Source organism: Ornithorhynchus anatinus, chromosome 2, assembly GCF_004115215.2.
Source record: "Ornithorhynchus anatinus isolate Pmale09 chromosome 2, mOrnAna1.pri.v4, whole genome shotgun sequence".
NCBI classification, from domain to species: Eukaryota; Metazoa; Chordata; class Mammalia; order Monotremata; family Ornithorhynchidae; genus Ornithorhynchus; species Ornithorhynchus anatinus.
Window position 1 is genome coordinate 49,431,240 of NC_041729.1, and position 26,965 is coordinate 49,458,204.

The 26,965-nt window shown below is 48.3% G+C and overlaps 1 protein-coding gene across 2 annotated transcripts in view; it reads right to left on the reverse strand.

Moving 5' to 3' along the window:
- ABCC1 (ATP binding cassette subfamily C member 1) overlaps positions 1–26,965 on the reverse strand; it is a 115,984-nt gene that overhangs the window by 74,855 nt on the left and 14,164 nt on the right. For both annotated transcript variants that reach the window (XM_029054615.2, XM_029054610.2), the window contains exons 2-3: positions 4,737–4,913; positions 2,062–2,187 (exon numbers count right to left, since the gene is read on the reverse strand). In XM_029054615.2, the coding sequence (XP_028910448.1) occupies positions 2,062–2,187; positions 4,737–4,913 (303 nt within the window). The remainder of the gene's footprint in view (positions 1–2,061; positions 2,188–4,736; positions 4,914–26,965) is intronic.

Sequence of the window (26,965 nt, forward strand, 5' to 3'; positions counted from 1 at the left end):
TTGAGTTTCTTGGTGACGTGAACTCGTATTTCTTCTTGCCGTGGGTTTTATCAGTCTTTGCCATTATCTTTCCTGTGTTTTGTGACTCCAACTGTTATGCTTTCCTTGAAGGGATTATAAATTCCTTGAGGTCAAGTGTTGCTTTATGCTTCCCTGAAGATCCCCACTGCCAGTGGTGGAACCCTTAGCTGTAAACTCACTGAGGGCAGAGAACATGTCTACCAACTTTGTTATATTGTATTCTCCCAAGCATTTAGTACAGTGCTCTTCGCACAGTTAGCACTCAATGAATTTGACTGATTGATTGAACTTGGTGGAGCTGCTGTCCGGATACGGAAGGGGCCTAGAGAGACCCTTCCTCCACTGACTCCGGTTAAGTCCCACTTTGAGCTCCAGGGAATATTCCTGCTCATGGCTCCACGCCTTCCAGGAGTGCTGCAGAAGCAGAGGGAGGGGAGACGTCTTACTCCGGTCTTGCCCTGACCGAAGAATCGTGCAAGGCACCCAGGGACAGATCCCTAGGCTTGTAGAAGTCCAGGGAGGCACCACAGATGCCCGACCCCATGCCCTGAGCCACTTCCATCCCATGGGACAAGCAACGGTAGCCAAGGGACAAGAATAATAATAACTGTGGTATTCATTAAGCGCTCACTATGCGTCAGGCACTGTACTAATCTTTAGAGAGGATACAAGTAAATCGGGTTGAACCCAGTCCCTGTCCCACGAGGAGCTCTCGGTCTCAATCCCCGTTTTACAGATGAGGTACTGAGGCACAGACAAGTAAAGTGACTTGCCCAAGGTCACACAGCAGACAGGTGGCAGAGAGATCGTTCTGACTCCCAGGCCCGTGCTCTATCCACCACACCACGGTGCTGTTCAGCCAGTTCTCTTGCTGAGTGCAATATTTCTGGACTGCTTCCAATCTGGAGGCTGAGGCCAGAGATCACCCCTGCCTTCCTCGCCTGCCCTCCAATGGTAAGGGCGGGGAGCGGGGATGAGTGAGAGCTGGGCAGGGGGAGGGAGGCAGGGAGGCAGTGAATACCAGAGGTCGCGAGCTGAGAAAGTATTCTGCCCTCCCCAGAGAGCCCTCTTCACACCTTGACAGCTTCACCTACCAGTGCTCCCCATATCTTGTTCGCTGACTGACTCAGCAACACATTCTGTGTCTATCATTGGGTGAATGCCCCTCGTGGGCCCGGCAATTAAATGTATTTAAATATATATATATATTTATATATGAGCCCTTGCTATTAGTCACTGACCTCTAAGAGACCCCACAGACCGAGGGATTTCCCTACCCGAAAACAATCAATTTTCAAGTGATGAGTGGAAGGCCACAAAAGGGTCAGCACTGTGCTAGTTGAGCCAATAGGCTAGTAACAAAATCATGAGACCCATCTACGTTTCTAGAGTTTGAAAAAAAAAAAAATCACATGATGATGATTAAAGGGGGATGGCAAAGTCATATGTAAATACATCATGTGCTGTCACCGCCATTCCCTGTGGTCTCTGGAGAAAATAAATGGGAATCAACACCATTAAAAAAAAATAAAAATAAATCAGGAATGGCATCTCTTCTACCAGGGAGAGAGAACCTGGCAGAGATGTGGTCCAAGGGGCAGGGTGGACCAGTGGGGAGAGCACTGGCCTTAGAAGGAGGAGTCTGAACCCCCACCAGCACTCATCCACGGTTTCGATTCTCCCGCTGCACAAGGGGTGAGGGCAGTTGCAGTCCACCTCTCCCCGCGGGGTAAATCTGAACAGAATCTTCATGAGAAGTCGAGGGTCAGTGAGGTGACTTTAATCCGGCCTCAGTTCACACGCACTCCGGCCTTCTTTCGGGCTTTTAAGCGAGCCCAGAACTCAGGGAGGAGCACTGTTTCGGACGCTACGTCTCATTGTAGCATCTCATTTCTTGTAGGGGTCTATTCGACAATGGAATTTACACGTGGTCAAAACAGACTGGATAGATGGGAGGGTGAGAGAACTACTGAGATCAGAATGGTTGAAGTGGGCATTCTTCACCCAAAAATTGACCAACACGAGAAGGATCATACTTGCCATTGTTATGCCCAAAAGAGTCGGGCTGACGAGAAAAACTGGAGCCCGGAAAATGCTCTGACTTCTTTCCCAGAAAGAGTAGAACAGGTCTGCCCAGCAGACTATCCACAGTAAAAAGCCCAAGGCCTGCAAGAGAAACAAGAATGATGGGGAAGAAAATTTCCAGTTACTGCGCTTGATATTTACATCAACTTTTGGAGGGACCTAAAAGCTCATCTCAATCATAAGTCAATCAATCAATGGTATTTAATGAGGGCTAACTGTGTGCAGAGTACTGAACTAAACATTTGGGAGAGTACAACAGGATCAGCAGACATGATTCCTGCCCTCAAGGAGTTTACAGTCTGGCGGGGGGATATGAAGCCCTTGGTTTCTCCTTCTCCTGTATCCTGCTGTTGGGGCTTAGACTTTTTTCCCTGCCCATTATGACTAAAAGAGAGTACAATTGGGGCATGGGTCTGGAGAGGGCGATAAGGGAAAAATTTAACTGTTTTTACTGATTACTGTGGTTTAGTACGGAGAACTTGAAGCATTTGATTACTAAATGTTTTGCCGTCTGGGGGACTTCATTTAGCCACACTATCTCTGAATTTCATTTTCCCCTACACATGTACCCACATCCGCTTCCTCCGTTCCCTCATTTGTAAAATGGGGTTAAGACTGTGAGCCCTATGCGGGACAGGAACGGTGTCCAACCCTATCTTGTATCTACCCCAGTGCTTAGAAGAGTGCCTGGCACATGGTAAGTGCTTAACAAATATTATTATTATTATTGTTCAGAGGAGACGCTGGCCCCTTTCTCTCCTCCCTCAAGAGATTCCCTACCAGCACACGGGACTAGAGTGTGCACTGCAGTCTCCCAAATGCTTACTACAGTGCTCTGCACACAGTAGCACTCAAATACCACCGATGGATCGACTGATTGACCGAGTGAACCAGACAGGAGGGAGGCCTGAGAAGAGCAGGTGTAGCTCTCGCCTGGTTTGCAAAGGAAGGAAACAGGAACATCCCTGTACAACCAAGGCCATCTATGTTAGTCAACTCCACCCTCTCAAGGTCCTCAGCATACAGAGTTTGTGGGGTGGGAGGGAGTGAAAGCAAAAGCTGCCAGAAAAACCTATGTCCTCCAACTGCCCAGGCACAAAGTATGAAGCTCCCAACCAACTTGGAGGAGGGCTGTTTCTATAAAGACCCCACGAGAGAAGCGGAGTGGTCTAGTAGGTAGAGCACGGGCCTGGGAGTCAGAAAGTCCTGGGTTCTTATCCCAGCTCCGCCACTTGTCTGCCGTGAGACCTTGGGAAGGTCACCTCATTTCTCTGCGACTCAATCTGTAAATGTGAGCCCCTTGTGGAACGGGGACTGTGACCAACCTGATTAGCTTGTATCTACCTGAGCGCTTAGTACAGTGCCTGGCATATGGTCAGTGCTTAACAAATACCATGGAAAAACCAGAGACTAGAGCAAAACCTCATTATAACAAAATAGAGGCTCCCATTTTAGATTTTGTTAGAAGGAAGCACTTTGAACAACTTTTTGTAACAATAGTAGTAACAGTCAATTGGGGGGATGGGTAATAATTCCCCCTCTAGACTAAGTTCTTTATGGGCAGGAAACATGTAATAATGATAATAATTATGTTATCTGTTAAGCACTGACTATAGGCCAGGCACTGTGCTAGGCGCTGGGGTGGGAACAAGCCAATTGGGTTGGACCCAGTCCCTGTCCCACATGGTGCTCAGTCTCAATCTCCATTTTACAGATGAAGTAACTGAAGCACAGAAGTGAAGTGACTTGTCCAAAGTCACACAGCAGACAATCGGCAGAGCCGGAATTAGAACCCATGACCTTTTTACTCCCAGGCCCGTGTTCTATCCACTCTGCCCCGCTGCTCTGTTGCATTGTCCTCTCCTAAATGCTTTAGTACAGCAAGCACGCAAATATTAATTGATAACAGTCTACTCAGTAACAGTATCTGAAGGTCTGCACGCAGAACCCTGTAATCGGTATTTGGGGAACATACAACAGAAGTAAAACACACAGCTTCTGCCTTCGAAGCGCTTACGATCTAATAGGGGAGCAACTTAATTTGATGGGAAAAATGTCTTGCAATCTAAATTTGTAGGCTGCATCGGAAACTTCATCCTCTGAAGATTTTGTTCTCAAGTACAGTAAGAGGGAAGAAGAAGGAACTCATCCCTTGGGGTCCAACGAGGGTATGGGCGGACCTGGCCGACACCCAGGCTCAAACCAGGCCACGGCACAGTGAGTCAGGTGAGAGGCGAGTGGGGAGGGTCGACGTCCCTCCACGTCAGACTTGCCCAGGCACATAACTGGAGGGAGGGACCCTGGTTCCCTGACAACCAGTGGCTCCACACACACATGTTCCACGCTGTCCCAAATGTGCCCCGAGGCCTTGCTTGGTGACTGGAACAACAAATCCCACAAACACTTGGAAACAACTGAGAGAGCATAACCCTGTAAATCACCTTCTTCAGAGGAGTCAGGTTGGGCCCAGGTGGGCCAAACCAAAGACCAATGAGGCATTCTCCCCTTCCTCCCTCTCCCCGACATTTCTAACTCCATCTTGGGCCTGGTCCTGTAACTCCATCCGGCCCAGGTTCCATCACCCGTCACAGCCCCACATCTACCCCAGATCTGAAATCATGATCACTTACAGTTTTGGCTTTGTTGAGATGTGTCATTTGGATGTAGCCTCTGTCGTGACGGCAGAGATAGAGGAAATAGAGTGGGAAACATGTCCAGAGGTAAACACAAGGCACCCACACCAGGAATGTGTTCTGAAAGCACTTGGTGAAGTCGGGATTGTAGGTGTGCCATGTTACGTTCCAGTCCTGAGGAGAAAAATCAGAAACCAAGTGAGCGGACCGATTCTCTTCCACCACGTTCAGGAGGCGGTTTCCTTTGCTGGGATTCCATCCCTCAGATTCTGAAGGAGATCGACAAAAAGTTCATAAACAATAGTGACATGCACCACAAAAACACACCGTTCTATACACGATGGGGTTGCGTTGTTGAAAAAACTGATGCTTAAAAAGAAAAAAAAGACCCATTGTACCCTCACTGTAATCAATCCCGCGTATATGCACTATGTCACGTGTTATATCCAAACAGGCTTTCGCTGGAAGAACATTTCCTAATTCCGTAACAGCATTCTAACTAAAATGTGTATTGAAAACCTATTATGGCCATATTACTCGATGGTGTTTACCATACTGTGTGCAGAGCACTGTAGTATGCACTTGGCAGAGTACAATAGAGTTGGTAGACATGTTCCCTGCCCACAAGGAGTTCACAGTCTAGACTTGGGAGACGGACATTAAAGAAAGTAAATTAAGAATAATTATGTTAATAATAATGTTGGTATTTGTTAGGCGTTTACTATGTGCCAAGCACTGTTCTAAGCGCTGGGATAGGTACAAGGTTATCAGGTTGTCCCACGTAGGGCTCACAGTCTTCATCCCCATTTTACAGATGAGGTAACTGAGGCACAGAGAAGTTAAGTCACTTGCCCAAGGTCACATGGCTGACAAGCGATAGGGTCGGGACTAGAACCCATGACCTCTGACTCTCAAGTCCGTGCTCTTTCCACTGAGCCACGCTGCTTCTCTGAATGTGTATATAAGCTAGATGGCAAGCTGGTTCGGGACAGGGAACGTATCTACCAACTCTGTTGTATTCTCCAGAGCACAAAGTACTGTGCTCTGCACACAGAAAGCACTCAATAAATACCAATGATGATTCATTCATTCATTCAATAGTATTTATTGAGCGCTTACTATGTGCAGAGCACTGTACTAAGCGCTTGGAATGTACAAATCGGTAACAGATAGAGACAGTCCCTGCCCTTTGATGGGCTTACAGTCTAATCGGGGGAGACGGACAGACAAAAACAATAGCAATAAATAGAATCAAGGGGACGAACGTCTCATTAAAACAAAAGCAGATAAATAGAATCAAGGTGATGTACATCTCATTAACAAAATAAATAGGGTAATGAAAATATATACAGTTGAGCCGACGAGTACAGTGCTGAAGGAAGGGGAAGGGAGAGGGGGAGGAGCCCACTGCTGCTGCTGCTGCTGATGATGTGGGGTCCACATTTACATTCTAAGAAGACATGCTGATGGTAAAGTTAAAAAAAAAAAAATCTTTCGGCCTCAATCTGCCAGTTCTTCCTCCACAGTTCCTAGATGCACCGTTTCCTCTCCTCCCAACTAGCCCTCTACTTCTGCGTCTCATCAGCCTCCTGTGTCTGCCTCCTCACTGGACTAGCCTTCTTCAATCTTCTTACTTCTTGTGTGGTGCCTTGAGGGAAGAGTGAACCTGTCAACTTTTCTGTACTTACTTGTAAGCTCTGTTTCCCCAAGCACACAATGTCCATGGCTTGGAAAATCATTATTAATAGCAAGAGAATATGGGACCGGACCATCATCTTAGAACGTAACTCAGAACACCTCCCTCCAGTCTTCAAAAACCTCCAATGGCAACCCATTTCTCTGCATGAAGCAAGAATTCCTTACCATTAGCTTCAAAATTCTCAATCAATGGTCAGTCAACGATATTTGCTGAGCACCTACTGAGTGCAGAACATGGTACTGAGCACTTTGAGAGTACAATACACTGCCTGCCCAAATGTGCTACAGGCACATTAATATAAATAATTTATATGTAATTTATAGATATGTTCATAAGTATTCTGGGGTTGAGGGCGGGGAGAATACCAAATGCACAAAAGTCCAGACACCAGTGCATAGACGACGCAGAAGGAAGAGGGAGCCAGGGAAATGAGGGCCTAGTCGGGGAAGGCCTCTTGGAAGAGATGTGCTCCTAATAAGGTTTTGGAGGTGGGGAGAGTGATTGTCTGGTGTATTTAGAAAGGAAGGGAGTTCCAGGCCAAAAGGAGGACGTGGGAAAGGGGCTTGTGGTGAGACAGGCGAGGTTAGGGCAAAATGAGCAAGCTGGAGCTAGAGAAGCACTGACTATCAACTTTCCCCAACTATATCCCTTATGCCCCACCAACTCACACTTCACTCCTCCCAAACTCCAGAGCCCGGAACTCTGTTCCGCTTTAAGCATGTCAGACCACAACTCTCTTCATCTTCAGAGCACTCCTAAAAATCCCCATCTCCTCCGAGAAGCTCTCCCTGATTAATTCCCATCTCTACCGTTCAAATCAACAGCCACTCTTAGGGGTTGTCTATCCCCATCACTTACGTACATTCAATTAGCTATTCAACTATTTCAATCCAACATATCTGTGCTGCTATAGACTTCTTCCCCTTGCTGCCACTTGTAAATAATCCCACCCTATCTATCTCCCCCACTAGATAATAAATCCCTAGGGAGAAATGACTGACGTTTGCTTCTGGGATACTCTCCTACAGTGCTCTACTTTGACCCAGCAGTCAAATATAATTCACCGAGTGGGGTTCTTTTTTAATTATCATCACCATCAGAAGTATTTATTGAGCACTTCCTGAGTGCAGAACACTGAATCAATCACTCGCACTTATTGAGCGCTGACTGCGGGGGAGAGAGACATTAGTATAAATTATGGATTGGCACATAAGTGCTGTAGGGCTGAGGGAGGGGTGAAAAAGAGAGCAGATTCAAGTGCAAGGGAGTGGGAGAAGAGGAAATGAGGGATCGGTCAGGGAAGACCACTTGAAGGACACGTGCCTTTAAAAAAGGCTTTGAAAGTGGGGAGAGCGATTGTCGGTTGCAGATGAAGAGGGAGGACGTTCCAGGCCAGAGGCATGATGTGGGCGAGAGGTCGACGATGAGATAGATGAGATCGAGGTACGCTGAATAGGTTGGCATTAGAGGAACCAAGTATGCAGTCTGTGCTGTAGGACAGCATTCATTCATTCATTCATTCATTCAATAGTATTTATTGAGTGCTTCCTATGTGCAGAGCGCTGTACTAAGCGCTTGGAATGTACAATTCGGCAACAGATAGAGACACACAGCGAGGTATGTAGATAGGAAGTAGGATTGAGTACTTTAAAGCTGATGGTAAGGAATTTGTTTGATGCAGAGGTGGATGGGCAACCACCGGAGGTTCTTAAGGAGTGGGGAAACATGGACTGAACATTTTTCTAGAAAAATGGCCCCGGCAGCACAGTGAAGTATAGGCTGAACTATACACTACGCACTGATCTAAACACTCGGGAAGGCAACAGATTGTAATCACGGACAGTGATTTCTGCAAAGAAAAGTGGAAGAGGAAGCAGTTCACATGTAAAAATCACCACTCTCGTGAGCTCTCCCCAAACCCCAATCTCTCACAGCTCTTGAATGTCTGACGGTGATCTCACTGGACATTCGGGATCAGTAATTTTGGCTATCCTCACCCTCTCCCACACACCCAGAACTAAGTCAGCCGATGACTCACTCGGGCCCGGGAACCAAATTCATTTTCTTGGCTCCGTGCAATTCTGACCTTGGCGTGAGAAACACGCACCTTTGATTTAACCCATCTTTGTAATCTGTCTGGGTCAAAGAGTTAACTCCCTGAATGAGAGAAAGTTTTATCGTTGAAGCTGTGTATGAGAAACAGGGACAGAGGAATCACTGTTCATGAGAAACAGGATAGAGGAATCAAATGGAAGAATTCTGCAGCCCCCGGATGACATCCAACTATTCGGCTTAGTCACGCTTACCATTAGTCACCCCTGTAGCCAAGCGGGTCCTAGATTAAAAATTCCAAGACTACTTCCCCCTTTTTCTCTAACAGTAACCCACTCCCCATTACCACCACGTCCCCCTCAGCCTGCTGGTTCAGTGCCTTGTGCAATCTGGCATGTTCCCAATTGCAGAGATTACAGCAGTGCCTGGAGATGAAGGTCACCAACCTTACGGCAAATGGGGCCTGCCCGTCCACCCCTTTTTTAAAAAAATAAGGTATCTGTTGAGCACTTACTAATGCCAGGCACCGAATCAAGCGCCGGGGTAGATCCAGGATAATCAGGTTGGACACAGTCCATGATCCGCATGGGGCTCACAACCTTAATTCCGATTTTACAGGTGAGGTAACTGAGGCACAGAGAATTTAAGTGCCCAAGGACACACAGCAGACAAGTGGCAGAGTCAGGATTAGAACCCAGGTCCGCCTGACTCCCAGGCCCGCGCTCTATCCACTAGGCCACGCTGCTTTCCGCGTTACAAATACAGTCATTCCCGTGCTACAAATAAGGCATCTTCTGAGTGAAAATAAGTTACGTTCTATTTGATGGGGAGATGAAACAAAAGCTGAGAAGAAGAGGCAGAAGGAAGGAAAAAGAAAACCAACTATCGAGTCTCGGGGGGAAGTTTTTAACCATCTCCTATTGACAATCGGCATGTCTCAAAATGGTTCAACCTGTCCCCTACCAGAGCTCCCGTGACAAACCCATCTGTTCTGTCCCTCCCCAACCTCCCTCAGGATCCACCCTGATCTAAAGCCCCATGTGACCTTTAGGTTGGGTTCAGACCAGTCTAATCCACCCCCCCACCCCTTGCCCTTTCAGACTTCTTTGGAACGCCCAAACAGTAGGCTCAGAGCCAACAGAGGCCCCTGAAAAGTGCAGGCTGTAACGGCCTTGAGCTACACGGCCCAGTCTGGGTTTGCCTTTTCAGGGCTGCAGCAGTACACGGAGGGAACCAAACAAACCCGCTCTTCCCACGCTCCACGCTCCAGGTAGGGAAGGGGAGAGGAATTAGAGCACCGGATGGGGAGGAGAGAGGAGAAGAGAAGCAGCACGACTTAGTGGAAAGAGATCAGGCTTGGGAGTCAGAAGTCGTGGGTTCTAAACCCGGCTCCGGCACTTAGCAGCTGTGTGACTTTGGGCAAGTCACTTAACTTCTCTGTGCCTCAGTTACTTCATCTGTAAAATGGGGACTACGACTGTGAGCCCCACCTGGGACAACCTAATTACCTTGTATCTATCCCAGCGCTCGAAACATAGTAAGCGCCTAACAAATACCATAATTATAAGGGCCCAAGAGCTTAGGTGACATGGAAGGGCTGAAGTGGAAGGAGGCAGGGAAAATAGGATCTGGAGCTGAGAAGGCCTCCTTGAGATGTGGTTGTGTCAGAGTCTTGAAGATGGGGGATATCAGGGGTCTACCAGAGGCACAGAGAGAAGCTACTCCAGGCAGAAGGGAGAGCGTGAGCAAGAGGTCAGTGGCAAGAGAGATGAGAGAGAGGTCTAGGTCCGGCCAGTACTGTTCAAAACTCTCCAGCCTTGGCCTCCAAGATCCCCTTGATGCCCTCTCCACCCACCCCCACCAGACCCACCGGGGTAACACTTGAGCCTGTGGCTTCAGAAACCCTAGAGGATCCTCAATGGCTTTTTTCCTCCGAGGACCTGAGCAGTCAGGTGGAGAGGGGCTGCTCCTGGGACCAGGTTAACCTCATCAGGCCTCACTTGGCTCTGCCTTCTCACCTCTTGGTGACTCTACACCTGGGCATCTCTTTGAACGGTTGCAGCCAGGTGCTGCTGCTGAAAGTCTGAACCATGATGGAAAGGCCATCTGACTGTCCTCACTGCCTCTCCACCTTACCGGCCTAAGGTAAAGGAGGACCCCAGAAGTAACAATAATAATAATAATAATGTTGGTATTTATTAAGTGCTTACTATGTGCTGAGCACTGTTCTAAGCGCTGGGGTAGACACAGGGGAATCAGGTTGTCCCACATGGGGCTCACAGTCTTAATCCCCATTTTACAGATGAGGTAACTGAGGCACCGAGAAGTTAAGTGACTTGCCCACAGTCACACAGCTGACAAGTGGCCGAGCCGGGATTCGAACCCATGACCTCTGACTCCAAAGCCCATGCTCTTTCCATTGAGCCACACTGGTATTCCTGGGGGGGGGGGGGGCGACGGTAAGGGAGCCCGTGAACCAACAGATCTGTCTTTACTCCCCTGAGAGCCAGAGGGGTGGGGAGGGGAAGGTCACCGGAGCATCCCCACAAATAGGGTCATCTTTGGTATTTATTGTGTCAAAGCAACGGCTAGTCAGGAAACCTTTTTTTTTTAAATTGTATTTACTAGGCACTTACTATGTGCCAAGCACCGTTCTAAGTACTGGCATAATAATAATAATAGTAATACTAATAATAATGGTATTTCTTAAGTGCTCACTATGTGCCAGACACTGTATTAAGTGCTGGGGTGGATATATGCAAATTGGACTTGACCAAGTCCCTGTCCCAGATGGGGTTCACCGTCCTAATCTCCAATTTACAGATGAAGTAACTGAGGTACAGAGAAGTGAAGTGACTTGCGCAAGGTCACACAGCAGACATGTGGCAGAGTCGGGATTAGAGCCCAGGATGTCTCTATCCGTTGCCGAACTGTCCTTTCCAAGCGCTTAGTACAGTGCTCTGCACACAGTGAGCGCTCAATAAATACGATTGAATGAATGAGCGAATGAACGAACCCAGGTTCTTCCAACTCCCAGGCCTGTACTCTATCCAAGAAACCACACGACTTCTCTGTAGAGACAAATGAATCGAATCAGACACGGGCCCTGACCCACATGGGGCTTGCAGTCTAAGTAGGAGGAAGAACTGATAATGAACCCCCATTTTACAGCTGAGGAAACTGAGGCCCAGAGAAGTGATCTGCCCCAGGTCACACAGCCATGGGTGCAGAGCACTTGGGAAAGTACAGTTCGACAGAGATGGTAGATGCAATATCTGCCCACCCGGAGCATACATTCTACAACCAACATGAGGAGATTGGCTTTGGAAGAGCAAAGCATACAAACTGGATCCGAATGGGCGAGGATAAGAAGCGGGGAAAGAACAAAGATTTGAGCTACGCCAAATCCAGTCTTTTTAAAATCAGGACCTGGCTTAACTCCTGGAGGGCCCCAGGAGGAAAGTAGAGAGAAAAATGTTCCTCCCCGGAATGGAAAGGAAGGAAGGAGATAAAATAACATGACTTCTCATACCTCTAAAGCACCCTCATGCTCATAGCATTCCGTACGACATCATACACAAATCGCTTCTCCCCTGAAAACTCAAGAGTGGTTCTGTGGCTCAGAGAAACAGCACGGCACATGGGATGGAACTCGGGCCTGGGAGTCAGAAGGTCATGGATTCTAATCCCATATCTTCCACCTGTCTGCTGTGTGACTTTGGGCAAGTCACTTCCCTTCTCTGGGCCTCGGTTACCTCACCTGGAAATTGGGGATTGAGAGTGTGAGCCCCAGGTGGGACTTGATTTGCCTCTATCCACCCCAGGGCTTAGTAATAATAACAATAATTATGGTATTTGTTAAGCACCAGGCACCGTACTAAGCTCTGGAGAGGATATAAGCAAATTGGGTTGGACACTGTGTCTGTCCCACATGGGGTTTAATACAGTGCCTGGCACAGAGTAAGTGCTTATCAGATATTATCATCATTATTATTATTATTATATGGTGATGGGAGGACCTCCTGACCTACCCACCTCCCAGAACACCCGGAAGGGCGCTGGACTACTTCTGCTCTCCAGATCCGAAGGCGACGAAGGGATCCAGAAGCCAAACTTCAAGATCAGGAGCTCCCCACGTTGCACCGGAGTTAAGCTTCCACATCCAGTGTCCCATTGGGGCCACCCCGTCGAAACATTTTAACAGCAGATGCCCCGACCTTATTCCTGCAACGTTTCCTGAAAACCCAAAGAAGCCCTGTAGGATATGAATCTCTACACTCCCTCCCTTGGAAGACTCATTCCCTACCACGGCTTCAACTACCACTTCTATGCAGATGCCACCCAAATCTACATCACCAGCCCCGACCTCTCTCCCTCTCTCCAGTCTCACAGTGCCCTGACTTGCTCCCTCTGCCCTTCCCCGCTCCCAGCCCCGAAGCACCTATTTACATAATTTTATTGTCTTGATGTCCATCTCCCCCATTCTAGACTGTGCGCTCGTTGAGGGCAGGGAATGTCACTGTTTATTGTTGTAGTGTACTTTCCCCAAGTGCTTAGTACAGTACTCTGCGCACAGTAAGCGCTCAATAAATACAACTGAATGAATGTACCATCTACAGCTCTGAAGAGGCCCGGCCCAAGACAAGATGGAGGTGGCCTGGAAGTGAGAAGGTACCTCCCCCTCTAGACTGGAAGCTCCTCGTGGTCAGGGAATATGTCTTTTACTGTTACACTGTATTCTCCCAAGCACTTAGTACAGTGATTTGCACACGGTAAGCGATCAACGAAAACAATTGAATTGGGCTCACAGGCTGCAGAGAGCTAACGGATTTCACAACGGCACAAATCCCGGAGAAGGATGGCTTCCCCAAGCAGGAATCATGTCTCCGAAGCAGAGTCTATTATTAGAGGGCTCTGACTTGGGCGCAGTCGTCTGAACTCACACAAGTTCTGCTGCCAAAGAGAAACCGGAGCCCTCCTGGCAAGGTTCCACTGGTCAGGGTAGCCCAACTCCACCCACACGCAGAAAGGTCCCTTTGGGTCAGGAGCGCTTGGCTGGAGAAGTCACAGCGGGTAGAGGGCGAGCCGGAGGAGCTGCCTGGACAGGAGCTCGTCAGCTTCCCCGCATCCATCACGCTTCGCCCCAAGAAAATGACAAGGATCCTTTTTCCTTCAGCAGCTGACCAGACAGGAGATGTCTGAGGCGTGAGACTCTTTCCCGACGGGCGCAGCCGCGTCTACGAACTAACCACCCAAGGGCAAACGCCACTGCAGAGGTAAATTGCAAGTTTCGGTGGAGGTTTGCTTTCACCCCGCTTGGACACTGGCTATTTTCCAGAAAGGACCTCGGCGGAGCGAGACCCGGGCTGATCTCTGAGCCCTGGAGACAAACCCACCCTCGGCAAAATACCACCTCCACTTGGTTTCTCCTGAAACTGGAACTGCTCCTGAATCATCTGCGCTACCAATCAAGACCCAGGAAGGAGACCGCGACCCCACTGTTGACGGTTCCCTCAAGGCGCAGTGGGTTCTAGTGAGAAGAGCGGAAAGGGCAGAGGCGAAACCGGGACTCCAATCCCAGCTCTGCCTCACGTGGGCTGCGTGACCCTGGGCAGACCACTTAACTTCTCTGTGCCTCAGTTTCCTCATCGGTAAAATGAGGATTAAAATACCTGCTCTCTCCCCACCTCGGATGGTGAGCCTCGTGCCGTTCGGGGACTGGGTCCCATCCGATTATCTTCCATCTACTCTGGCGCAGTGTGGCTCAGTGGAAAGGGCACGGGCTGGGGAGTCAGAGGTCAGGGGTTCAAATCCCGACTCTGACACAGCTTGTCAGCCGTGTGACTGTGGGCAAGTCACTTAACTTCTCTGTGCCTCAGTTCCCTCATCTGTAAAATGGGGATTAAGACTGTGAGCCCCACATGGAACAACCTGATCACCCTGTATCCTCCCCAGGGCTTAGAACAGTGCTCTGCACATAGTGAGCGCTTAACAAATGGCATCATTATTATTATTATTATTATTATTAGCACAGTGCTTGGTACACAGCGAGCACAAACCGCAATTATTATTCTTAATCACTGCCCTATTATCCAGTGGCAGCCCTGGGCCAATGAACTTCTACATTTTATCACGAAGGGAATCAAAACACAAAAAGCAAAGTTTATCCACTGGGCTTTCCAAAAATCTATGGAATACTGGCTCTTGAAATTCCAGATGTAGTTTAGACTGTATCTTAGAAAGGTCATAACACTTATATATAGTTCACAGGCACAGCATGGTCTGCCTAGTGAAAAGGTCCTGGGATTGGGTGTCGCAGCACCTGGATTTTAGTCCTGGCTAAGTCATCTGCCTTCTCTGTGACCTTGGCCAAGTCCCTTGACTTCTCTGTTCCTCAGTTTTGACCATCTGTAAAACGGGGACAAAATAACTGTCCTTTTTGGACTACAAGCCTCATGTAGGACAGGGACTGTGCTCGATTTGCTCATCCTATAACTACCCCAGTGCTTAACAAAATGATCTTTCGCACATAGGAAGCGATTAATAATCAATAAATCAATCGATCGTATTTACTGAGCACTTACTGTGTGCAGAGCATTGTACTGGGCACTGACATTATCATCATTAGAGAAGGGAAACCAAAATCATCAGGGAAATGAAGCAGCTTTCTTCCAAGGACCCACTGAAAAGATTCGAAATTGAAATCTGGAACGATAGCGAGTGGACTGAGTGGGAACTCCCATGAGTAACACCAACAAAACCATGAGACATGAAAAGAGAGCAGACACACGGTCGCAGTTCACAACCTTCCAAGATGAGGGGCATCCACTCTAGCTTAAAGATAAAAAGCAAAGCTCGGTCGATGCCATAAATAATTGTACCAGAGCAAGCATTAATAGGTGGAAAAGAGGATCGGATGCACTACAGGCTACTGGGCTATTAATTTGCTATCAAGGCAAACTAAATTGTGCCATAACACACGTGTTCTGGCTAGAACGCCATTAGGAAACTGGGGAATTTTTATCTGGCAATACGAGCCTGTCTGGATTCCACGCTTGGAGGTATCAGAAGAAACGGCTTGAGCACACGCGCCCGGAGTCCAAGCTGGTAAATTCCACAGCACAAAATTTCTTTAAGGTGGGTATTTGCAAGAACACAAACTCTGCTCTATAACAAAACTCTATCTAGAAGAATCAGCGAAAGAATCAGCATGGGCCAGTGGGAAGAGCACAGGCCTGGGAGTCAGAGGACCCGGGTTCTAATCCATGCTTTGCCACTTGCCCGCTGTGTGACCCTCGGCAAGACACTTCACTTCTCTGTGCCTCACCTGTAAAATGGGGAGTAAGACTAAGCGTCCTCTGTGGGACAGGGACTGTATCCAACCCGATTATCTTGAATCTACCCCACTGTTTAGTACAGAGTCTAATAATACGTGCTTAAATACCATTTAAAAAAAAAGAATCACTGTGGGCAGGGGATGTGTCTATCAACTCCGTCGAACTGTACTGTCATCCATTCATTCGATCGTATTTATCGAGCACTTACTGTGTGCATAGCACTGGACTAAGCGCTTGGAATGTTCGGCGACAGATAGAGACAATCCCTGCCCAACAACAGGCTCGCAGTCTCGCTTAGTACAGTACTCTGCACAAGGTAAGCGCTCAATAAATACCAATGATGATAATGAAGAATGGCTGCAAAGGAGGGTAACCAATGCCGTTTTTCCAAGTGTCCTTTGATGCCACTGTCAGAGGAAGAATAACTGCCTGCAGGACCACTTGACTGGCTACAGGACCAACATTCCTAACTGACGTAACACCACCACTGCTATGGCTTTCTTTTTCTCCGCTGATATTTTTCACTGCTTCTCATGGAATCTTGTTATGGCTGGGCTGGGGCAGGGATCGGTCCCCACCGAACAGATGAAGAAGTTGCCTCATGGTGGACTTGAGCAGGGTGGCCTAGTGGATAGAGCACAGGCCCGGGAGTCAGAGGACCTGGATTCTATATCCAGCTCTGCCACTTGCCTACAATGTGACCCTGGGCAAGTCACTTCAATTCTCTGTGCCTCTCTTTCCTCATCTGTAAAATGGGGATTCAATACCTGTTCTCCCTCCTACTTGGGCTGTGAGCCCCGTGTAGGCCAGGGACTGTGTCTGACCTGATTATCTGGCATCTTGTATCTACCCCAACGCTTAGTACAGTGCTTGGCACATAGTAAGCGCTTAAATGCCACTCTTCTTATCTCACCCCGGGCCACCCACTAAGTCAGTGAGAGAATCCAACTGGAGTTAGGTTATTTATTCATTCAATCTCATTTATTCATTCATTCATTCAATAGTATTTATTGAGCCCTTACTATGTGCAGACCACTGTCCTAAGCGCTTGGAATGTACAAATCGGTAACAGATAGAGACAATCCCTGCCCTTTGACGGGCTTACATTGAGCACTTACTGTGTGCAGAGCACTGTACTAAGCGCCTGGGAGAGTACAGTACTACAACAGGTCTCCCAACTCTCAGTCCAGCTATCTTGCCACTAACCCAAGCTTCCAGCTCCCATTCATACTCCTGGAAGCCTATCGTAGAAATGAAGATTTCGACCGGTATGAGAAAGAAGCAGCTCGCCTGCAGCTCACAGAACAGAATTGATCTTTAGATTTCCTCACGGGCCGAGCCTGGGTCGTGAACGTTACAGCTCCCGACACCACAAGCGAGGGATGGGCTGACACAAAGACTAACTGGGATCGGGCTAGGTTTTGGAGTGGGAAGCTCCCCAATTTCTCCTGGATGAGCTGGGACCTCACTTCTGGAAGGTACTAGATTCATGTGCTTCTGTCCACTCCCAGCAGCCCCCAAGAGTAACCATGAAAGCGAGGTAACACTCCCCTATAATAATGAATAATTATGGTATTTGTTAAGCGCTTACTATGTGCCAGGCACCGTACTAACCACTAGGATGGACACATCAAATCAGGTTGGACGGTGCCTGAACCGCATGGGACTCACAGTCTTAATCCCTAATTTAGAGATGAGGGAACTGGGGCCCAGAGAAGTGAAGTGATTTGCCCGAGGTCACACAGCAGACGAGCGGCGGAGCCGGGATTAGAACCCATGACCTTCTGACTCCCGGGCCCGTGCTCTATCCACTACACCATCCTGCTTCAATAGGTGAACCCATACCACTTCCAGTTCAACCAGACGCTATGATGCAACGATACGGGATTGATGGTGGGGTGCACCAGGCTCCCCGCTTCCGTCCCGGGTCAGGCTCCCCTGCCATGAGACTTACTGCCAAGAGTCAGCACAATAAATATAAACATTAACAGACAACAGACTGGACACATGGCTTTGTGCAGAATTCCCTAGCGCACTTTGCTTCTATAAAAAGCCCCCAGCCCCGCGGAGGCCAGTCTTCAGGCTATCAACCGGCCTGTCCCGTCTGGTGTTCTGGCTTATTACCGATCTGTCTTTTGTCCAGTACCAATAAGGTCATAGAAACTTGTGAGCAGCAAGAAGCAGCGTGGCCAAGTGGATAGAGCACGGGCCTGGGAGAGAGAAGGACCTGGGTTCTAATCCCACTGCCACCATTTACGACCTGGGTTCTAATCCCACTGCCACCATTTACTAATAATAATTGCGGTACTGGTTAAGCACTTACTTTGTGCCAGGCAGCGTACTAAGCGCTGGGGTAGATACAGGCAAATCGGGTTGGACACAGTCCCTGTCCTAGGTGGAGCTCACAGACTCAATCCCCATTTTATAGATGAGGGACGTGAGGCCCAGAGAAGTGAAGTGACTTGTCCAAGGTCACACAGCAGACGAGTGGCAGAGCCGGGATGAGAACCCATGACCTTCCGACTCCCAGGCCCGTGCTCTATCCACTATGCCACGCTGCTCTGACCTTGGGTAACTCACTTCACTTCTCTGAGCCTCAGTTCCCTCATCTGTACAACGGGGATTAAGACTGTGAGCCCCATGTCGGACAGGGACTGTGTGCCACCTGATTAGCTTATATCTACCCCAGCGCTTACAACGGTGCTCGGCATATAGTAAGCGCTTCAATACCATCGTTAAGTCTTTTTTAAATTATTTTCAGTGCCGAGTGCCCCTTTGCTGCAGCTCCTGTGACCGAGTTCTGTGGCTGGGACGCAGTGCCGGAGTTCATACCGACTCCGGAGCGAGTCGGGGCACTCCGGTGCTCCCCCCGAGAAATGCTCTAGGATCGTGCAAAACTGGTACAAGTCAACAAAATGGCGCGGGTGACATCTCGTTCCCAGTGTGGGCCCAGCGTAGCACGGGTACGAGGAGGCATTCATTCGTTCATTCGATCGTATTTATTGAGCGCTTACTCTGTGCGGAGCACCTCAGCACCTGGGAGGGTAAATATAACAATAAAGAGATGCCTTCCCTGCCCACAACGAGCTTATAGTCCAGAAGACCACTCCCCCGGTCCGGGATCCGTGAGGGTCATCAATGGCCTCCCACCTCAGCCCAATTCCCAGTCCAGTTTCAAAGTGGGTCTAGTAGTCGGCACACCTTGTACTGGCCGGCCTGCGCAGGCGTTGTCCATGCTGGGAAAGGTTAGGGGCCATTCTGTCAAGTGACTAGGACAGAATTAGCATCCCCCCCCACACGCAGATGTTTACTAAATGCCTCCCAACGGTGGAGGTGATGGGAACGACGAAGAATCGGGCAAAAGACACCGCCGCCTAAATGTGAAGAGGCTAACTCCTGGCTAATCTAGTAACCAGTCGGCTCGTCTGCTTATCTTTCCGGAGGAGGACTGCATTCCCCTCGTCTGGATTTCCTTTACGATCTCTGAACCTGAACATCGGATGTTGCCGGAACAGAGACTAGCACGGATAGGACGGGGCCCGAGAGAGAGGGAGGAAAAAGCGAGGCGGAAAAGAAAAAGGCTATTGAGGCATGAGAACGAGCCGGATGATGGCAGCTCTAAGTGGAGACAGATACCGGAGGAACCTATAGGATTTGAAGCTGGGAGCCCCATGTGGGACATGGATTGGGTCCAACCTGATTAGCTTGAATCTACCCCAGTGCTTAGTACAGTGCCTGGCACATAGCAAGCTATAACCAGGAGCAAATGGATCAGGACATTTAAGCAAGGCCCCGTGACTTCTAAGACATTCGGTGAAGAATTGGACAAGGACGAAAGGCAAAAGTCACCCGCAGATAGATTTACTCTTTTCAAACTCATCACGTGAAGCAGCACGGCTCAGTGGAAAGAGCACAGGCTTGGGAGTCAGAGGTCATGGGCTCAAATCCCGGCTCCGCCGCTTGTCAGCTGCGTGACTTTGGGCAAGGCACTTCACTTCTCTGTGCCTCAGTTACCCCATTTGTAAAATGGGGATTAAGGCCGTGAGCCCTACATGGGACAACCTGAACACCTTGTATCCTCCCCAGCGCTTAGAACAGTGCTTTGCACATAGTAAGCGCTTAACAAATGCCATCATTATTATTATTATCAATTATATTTATTGAGTGCTTGGAAGAGTACAATGTAACCAGGTTGGTAGGCATGCTCCCTGTCTGCAACAAGCTTAAACTGCTCTGTCATCGACATTTCTTTACCTTAAAAAAGGGCTCTAAGGGCAGGTCTTCCCAATCGCTAAGGAATCCCACACTCCCTAAGGACTCTAGGCTTGGCAGCTATTCAAGTTGAGCGTAACAGTAGCTGGTAACCCTCCTTCAGAAAGCAGCGGGGCCTAGCAGAGAGAGCAAGGGCCTGGGAGTCAGAAGGACCCGGGTTCTAATTCCAGCTCCGCCCCTTGTCTGCTGTGTGACCCTGGACAAGTCACTTCATTCCTCTGGGCCTCAGTTCCCTCAGCTGTAAAATGGGGATTAAGACTGTGCGCCCTATATAGGGCAGGGACTGTGTCTAACATATTAGCTTGCCATAATAACTGTGGAATTTGTTAAAGCGCTTACTGTGTGCTCTTTACTAAGCGCTGGGGTGGGAACAAGCTAATCATGTTGGACACGGACCCTGTCCCTCATGGGGCTCACAGTCTCCATCTCCGTTTTACAGATGAGGTAACTGAGGCACAGAGAAGTTTAGTGACCCGCTCAAGGCCGCATAGCAGACAAATGGCGGAGCCGGATCCGAACCCCGGGACCTTTCGATTTCCAGGCCCGGCCTCTATCCACTACGCCATCTACTCCAGAGCTTAGAACAGTGCCCGGCACATAAAATTGTTATTATTGTTATTATTTGAGGAAATGGGCTACGTGGGGTGACCTGCAAGTACCCGAGGAAAGCAGAGAGGAAAAAAAATCTGAGGATCTGACCTACTGCTCAACCTTCATTTTCTAATACAAAAAAAAAATTTTTAAAGCAGAAAATTGTTATTATTGTTATTATTTGAGGAAATGGGCTACGTGGGGTGACCTGCAAGTACCCGAGGAAAGCAGAGAGGAAAAAAAATCTGAGGATCTGACCTACTGCTCAACCTTCATTTTCTAATACAAAAAAAAAATTTTTAAAGCAGCCAACCCCGCTTCCTTCCTGGAGAGGTTACTGCACTGCAGGCAGGGAGCCAGCCGAGATATAGGAAGGAGGTCGGACCCACTGCGAGCCGGTCACCGATCCCATTTAGAAGAGAGGCGGCTCGTGTTTCCCTGCTGCCAGAGCCAAAATGAAAGAGAGAAATGAAACGGAACTAGTCGAGGCAGGAGCAGATCTAAACTGCGTCGGCCCCAGGGAAGGGGAGTGCGCAGGGTTAGCTTGCCTCTCTACCTTCCCTTCTCTTCCCCTGATCCCCAAAAGCTCAACAATGTCTCGGATCTGGTGAGGGGGGCCTTTGCTTCTGACTCACAGGGTCTAAAAATAAAACGTCTGAATATTTCGAACAGGGCAAGGCCCGTTCCACCACCTGAAGCTGCTGGAAGCTTTATCTACGGGCACCTGGGAAGGCCTCTGCATGGCAGAAGGAAGGGTTTTCCTGCCACCCACCCTCAGGGAGCCAACCAGGGTCTCCACCAAACTCTCACGGGGCTCCTGAGCTTCAGAATGGGTTGCTCCTCTGAGAAGAGTCTTGCAGGGATATTACAGGTAAAGTACGAAGCGGTGAAGGTGAAGCAGAGTGGTCTAGTGGATAGAGGGTGGGCCCTGAGGGTCAGGAGGACCTGAGTTCTAATTCCGGCACCGCTTGCTGGGTGATCTTGGGCAAGTCACTTCGCTTCTCCGCACCTCAGTTACCTCATCTGCAAAATGGAGATTAGGACGGAGAGCCCCATGTGGGACATGGACTCTGTCCAACCTCATCGGCTTTTATCTTCCCCAGCACTTCAAACAGTACTTGGCACATAATAAGCGTGAAAAATTAAAAAGTGGGGTTTTTTGTTTTGTTTGTTTTTAAATCGTGTTGAACTTCCCTGAGTTAAAAGAGGGAGCTCCTGCACCACCCTACCCCTCTAAGTAGACGCTAACTATAGAAGAGCTTAGATTTACTATAAAAAGCTATTCCATTACCACCATGGAAACCTCCGATCCAACACATATTGCAATTCCGGTTTGCATTTCATTCAAACGAGTGAATGCCAGCCTTGCCCTTCGGAAGAATTCCTCCTTGCCCCCCTTAAGCTCGGTTTCTGCCTGCCCCATTGCTTCTGGGCCCAAGGGGAGGGTTGCTTTATTGAGGCGTGTTGCTGGGAGTTGGGAATGCTGAGAAATCAAAAGGAACTAGCTTAAGGGCACTGGAGTAAACCAAACGTTAAAGAAAACTCCAAACTTGGCAACTGGAGGAAAAACACGGGGGAAGAGGGGCAGGGGACGGGCGTGGGAGAGGTGGATATTGACTCAAGGAGATATAACCACTCTTACACAGTCAGGTGGTTGTGAGTTCAGATGAAGCATTCCAGCCCTCACTCCCCCAGTCGTCATGGCACCTTGACTAAAAAAAGCCAATAATAGTACTAATTAATCATATTTATTGAGCACTTGTGTGCAGAGCACTGTACTAAGCACTTGGGAGACTACAATATAACAGAGTTGGCAGAGAGTTCCCTGCGCACTAGGAGCTTAATGTCTAGAGGGGAAGACAGACATTAAAATAAATGATGGATATGTACATAGGTGCCGAGGGGCTGAGGGGGGAGCGAATAACGGGTACAAATCCAAGTGCCAGGGTGGCACGGAAGGGAGTGGGAGCGGGGGAAATAAGGGCTTTGTCAGGGAAGGCCTTTTGGAAGAGATGCGATTTTAATAAGGCTCTGAAGGTGGGGAGAGTGATCTTCTGCAGGTCACTGGCGGGGCGGGGGGTAGTTCCAGGCCAGAGGAGGGACGAGGGCAAGGGGTGAGCAACGAGATAGACAAGATCGAGGTACGGTGAATAGGCTGATGTTGGAAGCAAAGTAAGCCTGCTGGTTTGTAGAAGTAAATCGGTGAGTTTTCACAGGAGGGGGCAAGGTCACTGAATGCTTTAAAGCCAACGGCAAGGAGCTTCTGGTTGACGCGGAGGTGGACGGGCAACCACCGAGATTCCTGAGGAGTGGGGAAAACATGGACGGAACGGTTTTGGAGAAAATTGATACGGGCAGCGGAGTGAAGTGCCCAGTGCAGTGGGGAGAGACAGGAGGCAGGGAGTTAAGCAAGGAAGATGATGCAGTAAATCAAGGTGGGCTGGGCTAAGTGCTTGGCTCAACACGGTGGCCGTTTGGATAGGGAGGAAAGGGCGGATTTTTTTAGCGGTGTTGTGCAAGTAGAACCGATAGGATTCGCTGACAGATTGAAAGTGTTAGTTGAACGAGAGATGAGTCGAGGATAATAAATAATGATAATTATGGTGGGAACGTGTCTGCTAATTCTGTTGTACCGTACACTCCCAAGAGCTTAGAACAGTGCTCTGCAAATAGTAAGATCTCAATCGATACCACTGGATTGGTATTTAAGAACTTACTCTGTGCCAAGCACTGTACTCAGCACTGGGGGAGAATCAAGATAATCAGGTCCCAAAGAGGGCTCACAATCTAAGTAGGAGGGAGAAAAGGTTTGAATCCCCATTTTACAGATGAGGGAACTGAGGCACAGAGAAGTTAAGTGACTTGCCCAAAGTCAGCCAGAAAGTGAGTGGTGAAGCAGGGATGAGAAAGCCAAGTCCTCTGCCTCCCAGTCCCATGCTTTTTCCATTATTCCACGTGGGCAAATCAAGGTCAAGGGCTTGTGAGACGCGGAGGATGACAAAGGATGGTCGTAATAGCATTGACTGAGGGCCCACTTAGTGCAGCTCATGAGACTCACTAAATAAATATTACAAAAGAAGTGGCATATTCCCCACCCACAAGCAGCTTCCACTTAAGAAAATACAAAAGCCGAAAAGTGTGAAGACTCGCCCTGAGTGATGCCACACGAAAACAAGAAATATTTTTCGTTTAAGGCAGAAAAGCCTCCCATGTTTTTCAACTGAATGAAAAACAACAGCAATTAAACCAACAAAACCTCAACACCCACACACCGCCCGAATTCCCGAGGGAAACCGAGCACACGATGATAAGGAACAACCCAACCGAAAGATGAAAGATAGAGAGCGGAGTGAGAGAGGACAGAGATTGAGGGGAAGGCTGACCCACTTCAACAGAGGCCCTCAGCCCCAGTGCCACAAATCATCCAATCTCATTCATTTTTCCAGGGAATAGGAAAGGCCAAACAATAACGCTTGATAAAAATGCTGCATCACCATCGCAGCAGCAACAAAAAGTTACGAAATCAACAAGGGAATCCCTGGCATTTCTGGGTTGTTGTTTTTCTAGTTGCTGCAGAATAGTGAACTGAGGAGACGTATATTCTCTTCATCAAAATAATACTAATCGGGGAAGCATCACAGTCTCTACTCTCTATAAGTTTACAATCAAGTTATTAAATATCAAATTATGTCTAAATAGCAGGATTCTGTCTAGGGCTACCAACAGACAAATGGGGAGACTTAATTCAAGACTCAAAGACCGGAAACAACTTCTCCCACCCTGACAATAAAGGGTGAAGGAGCTGTAGGGAGGAGGAGTAATAATATGATATTTGTTAAGCACTTATTACGCATCGAGCACTGCTCTAAGTGCTGGGGTGGGTACAAGTTAATCAGGTTGGACCCACTCCCTGTCCCACAGGGAGCTCACAGTCTAATTAGGAGAGAGATTGGGTATTGAATCTCCATTTTGCAGATGAAGAAACTGAGGTAGAGACATTAAGTGACTTGCCCAAGGTCACGCAGCAAGCAAGTGGTGGAGCTGGAATTAGAACCCAGGTCCTCTGACTTCTAGGCATGTGCTCTTTCCACTAAGCATGGCTGCTCCCAAGGAACAGGAATGCAGGGAATCTTGCTCACTTGTACAGTAAATATGGATGCAAAGTACATGCGTCCTTTTACTGGAGGAAAGGGAGTTCAATCACATTAAAATAGGGTTATATGGATTTTTTTTTTTTTTAATGGAACCTCTGCATTTGCCATGTACCTGGCACTGTACTAAATTCTGGGGTAGATACAAGATAATCAGGTTGGCTAGAGTACTTATCCCAGATAATAATTATAATAATAATTATGGTATTTGTTAAGCGCTTACTATTTGCCAGGCACTGTACTAAGCGCTGGATTGGGGCTCGCAGGCTAAACGAGAGGGAGGTGAATTGAATCCCCATTTTATAGTTGAGGTAACTGCGGCACAGAGAAGTCCAAGTGACTTTGCCAAGGTCACACAACAGATAAGTGGCAGAGCCGGGACTAGAACCCAGGTCCTCTGACTCCCAGGCCCCCGCTCTTTCCACTAAGCCACACTGCTTCGCTAGAGGTACATTCCCAGCTTTCACAGTTTAAAAAATCCAAAAAGGAAACCAACATGAACGCTACCAGGATCCAAAAACGTCTTGACCATTTTCATTTGGAGTTCTGTTGTAACAGTCAAGCTATTTTACAAAACTAACATTACCTTTTGCAAATGTTACACATGCCGGAAAACCTGATTGTAGCAACCTGCACCGGTGAACTTCCTGCTCCTTCTAGGTTCAACAATTCATCCCTTGATTGCGTATCCAGAACAAGTAACTCATTTTTGCCAACGCAAGGATCCAAGGGGATACTAAATCCTCCTCTTTTGGAAACCTCACACTCACAGTCACCACAACCCTTTCAAAAGAATAGCTTCTGCAATCATAAATCCATTCGATTTAGGCTGACCTTTTGGCGACATGATGGAAATATTCAGGAACTCAAAATGTAGCAGCTTACCGCTGCCTTGATTTTCTGAATAAATTATGCCGAATTACACGTGTCATGTGATTCGGTGGACGGTCTCCGATGCCGTCAGGCGCATTTCCCGGTTTCAGTGGAGTGCATGAAATGGAGTTAATAACATCCATAACACCTGAGATTATTCGGCAAATCCTTCAAGAGAGCTGCCTCCGTCCACAGACTAATACCCCCATTTTACAGAATACGTTAAGGGACAGGCGGATTAAGTGATTTGTCCCAGTTAAGACGAGCACATGGCCAGTCACGAGCAAAGCCGGGGCAAGAGTGAGCCATGTCTAACTCCTCTTTCCAAACCCATCTGAGGAAGAGAGGAACTTTCAATTCCAGGGTCTAGATGAAGTCTTGTGAAATAGCTGAGGAAGAGGAAGAGGCATGTACCTTAAAGCACCCGACGGTATTGACCAATGCTGACTTTTGCTAATGGAATGGAGTCTGAAAATGCTTGGGGCAATGTTCAGAAAGATCAACCAATCAGTGGTATTTATTGACTCTCGCTGGGTGCGGAGCACTGGGTTAAGTGCTTGGGAGTGTAAAAAATAATCAAATTGGTAAGCACAATCCCAGCCCTCAAGGAGCTTATGATCCAGCTGGGAAGGCAGGCCTTAAAACAAATTACAGGTAGAGAAAGCCCAGTGTACAAGGATGTGGACGTGAGCACTGTGGGGGTGGAGTATCAAAGCAGCGTGGCCTAGTGGATAGAGCCCGGGCCCGGGAGTCAGAAGGATCTGGATTCTGATCCTGGCTCCGCCACTTGTCTGCCGTATGACCTTGGGCAATCACTTCACTTTTCCGGGCCTCAGTTCCCTCATCTGTAAAATGAGGATTAAGACTGTGAGCCCCACATGGGACTCATGGGACAGGGATTGAGTCCAACCTGATGACCTTGTATCTACCCCAGTGCTTAGATCAGTGCCTGGCACATAGTAAGCACTGAACAAATATAACTATTATTGTTGTTATTATTATTAATAGGAGGTAAAGACCTAAGTGCATACATGGCGAAGGGTGAATGGGGTGGGGGGAGATGGGAGGTTCATCAGGGAGGCTTCTTGGAGGAGATATGGTTTTAGTAGGGCTTTGAAGATGGGGAGGGAGGTGGTCTGTCACACAGGAATGAGAGGAGGCTTCAGGGATGATATAAAGACTCAGTGGAGAGAGAGATAAAATCAAGATACAGAAAATAGGGTGGGGTTAGGGGAGCGAAGTGTATACTAC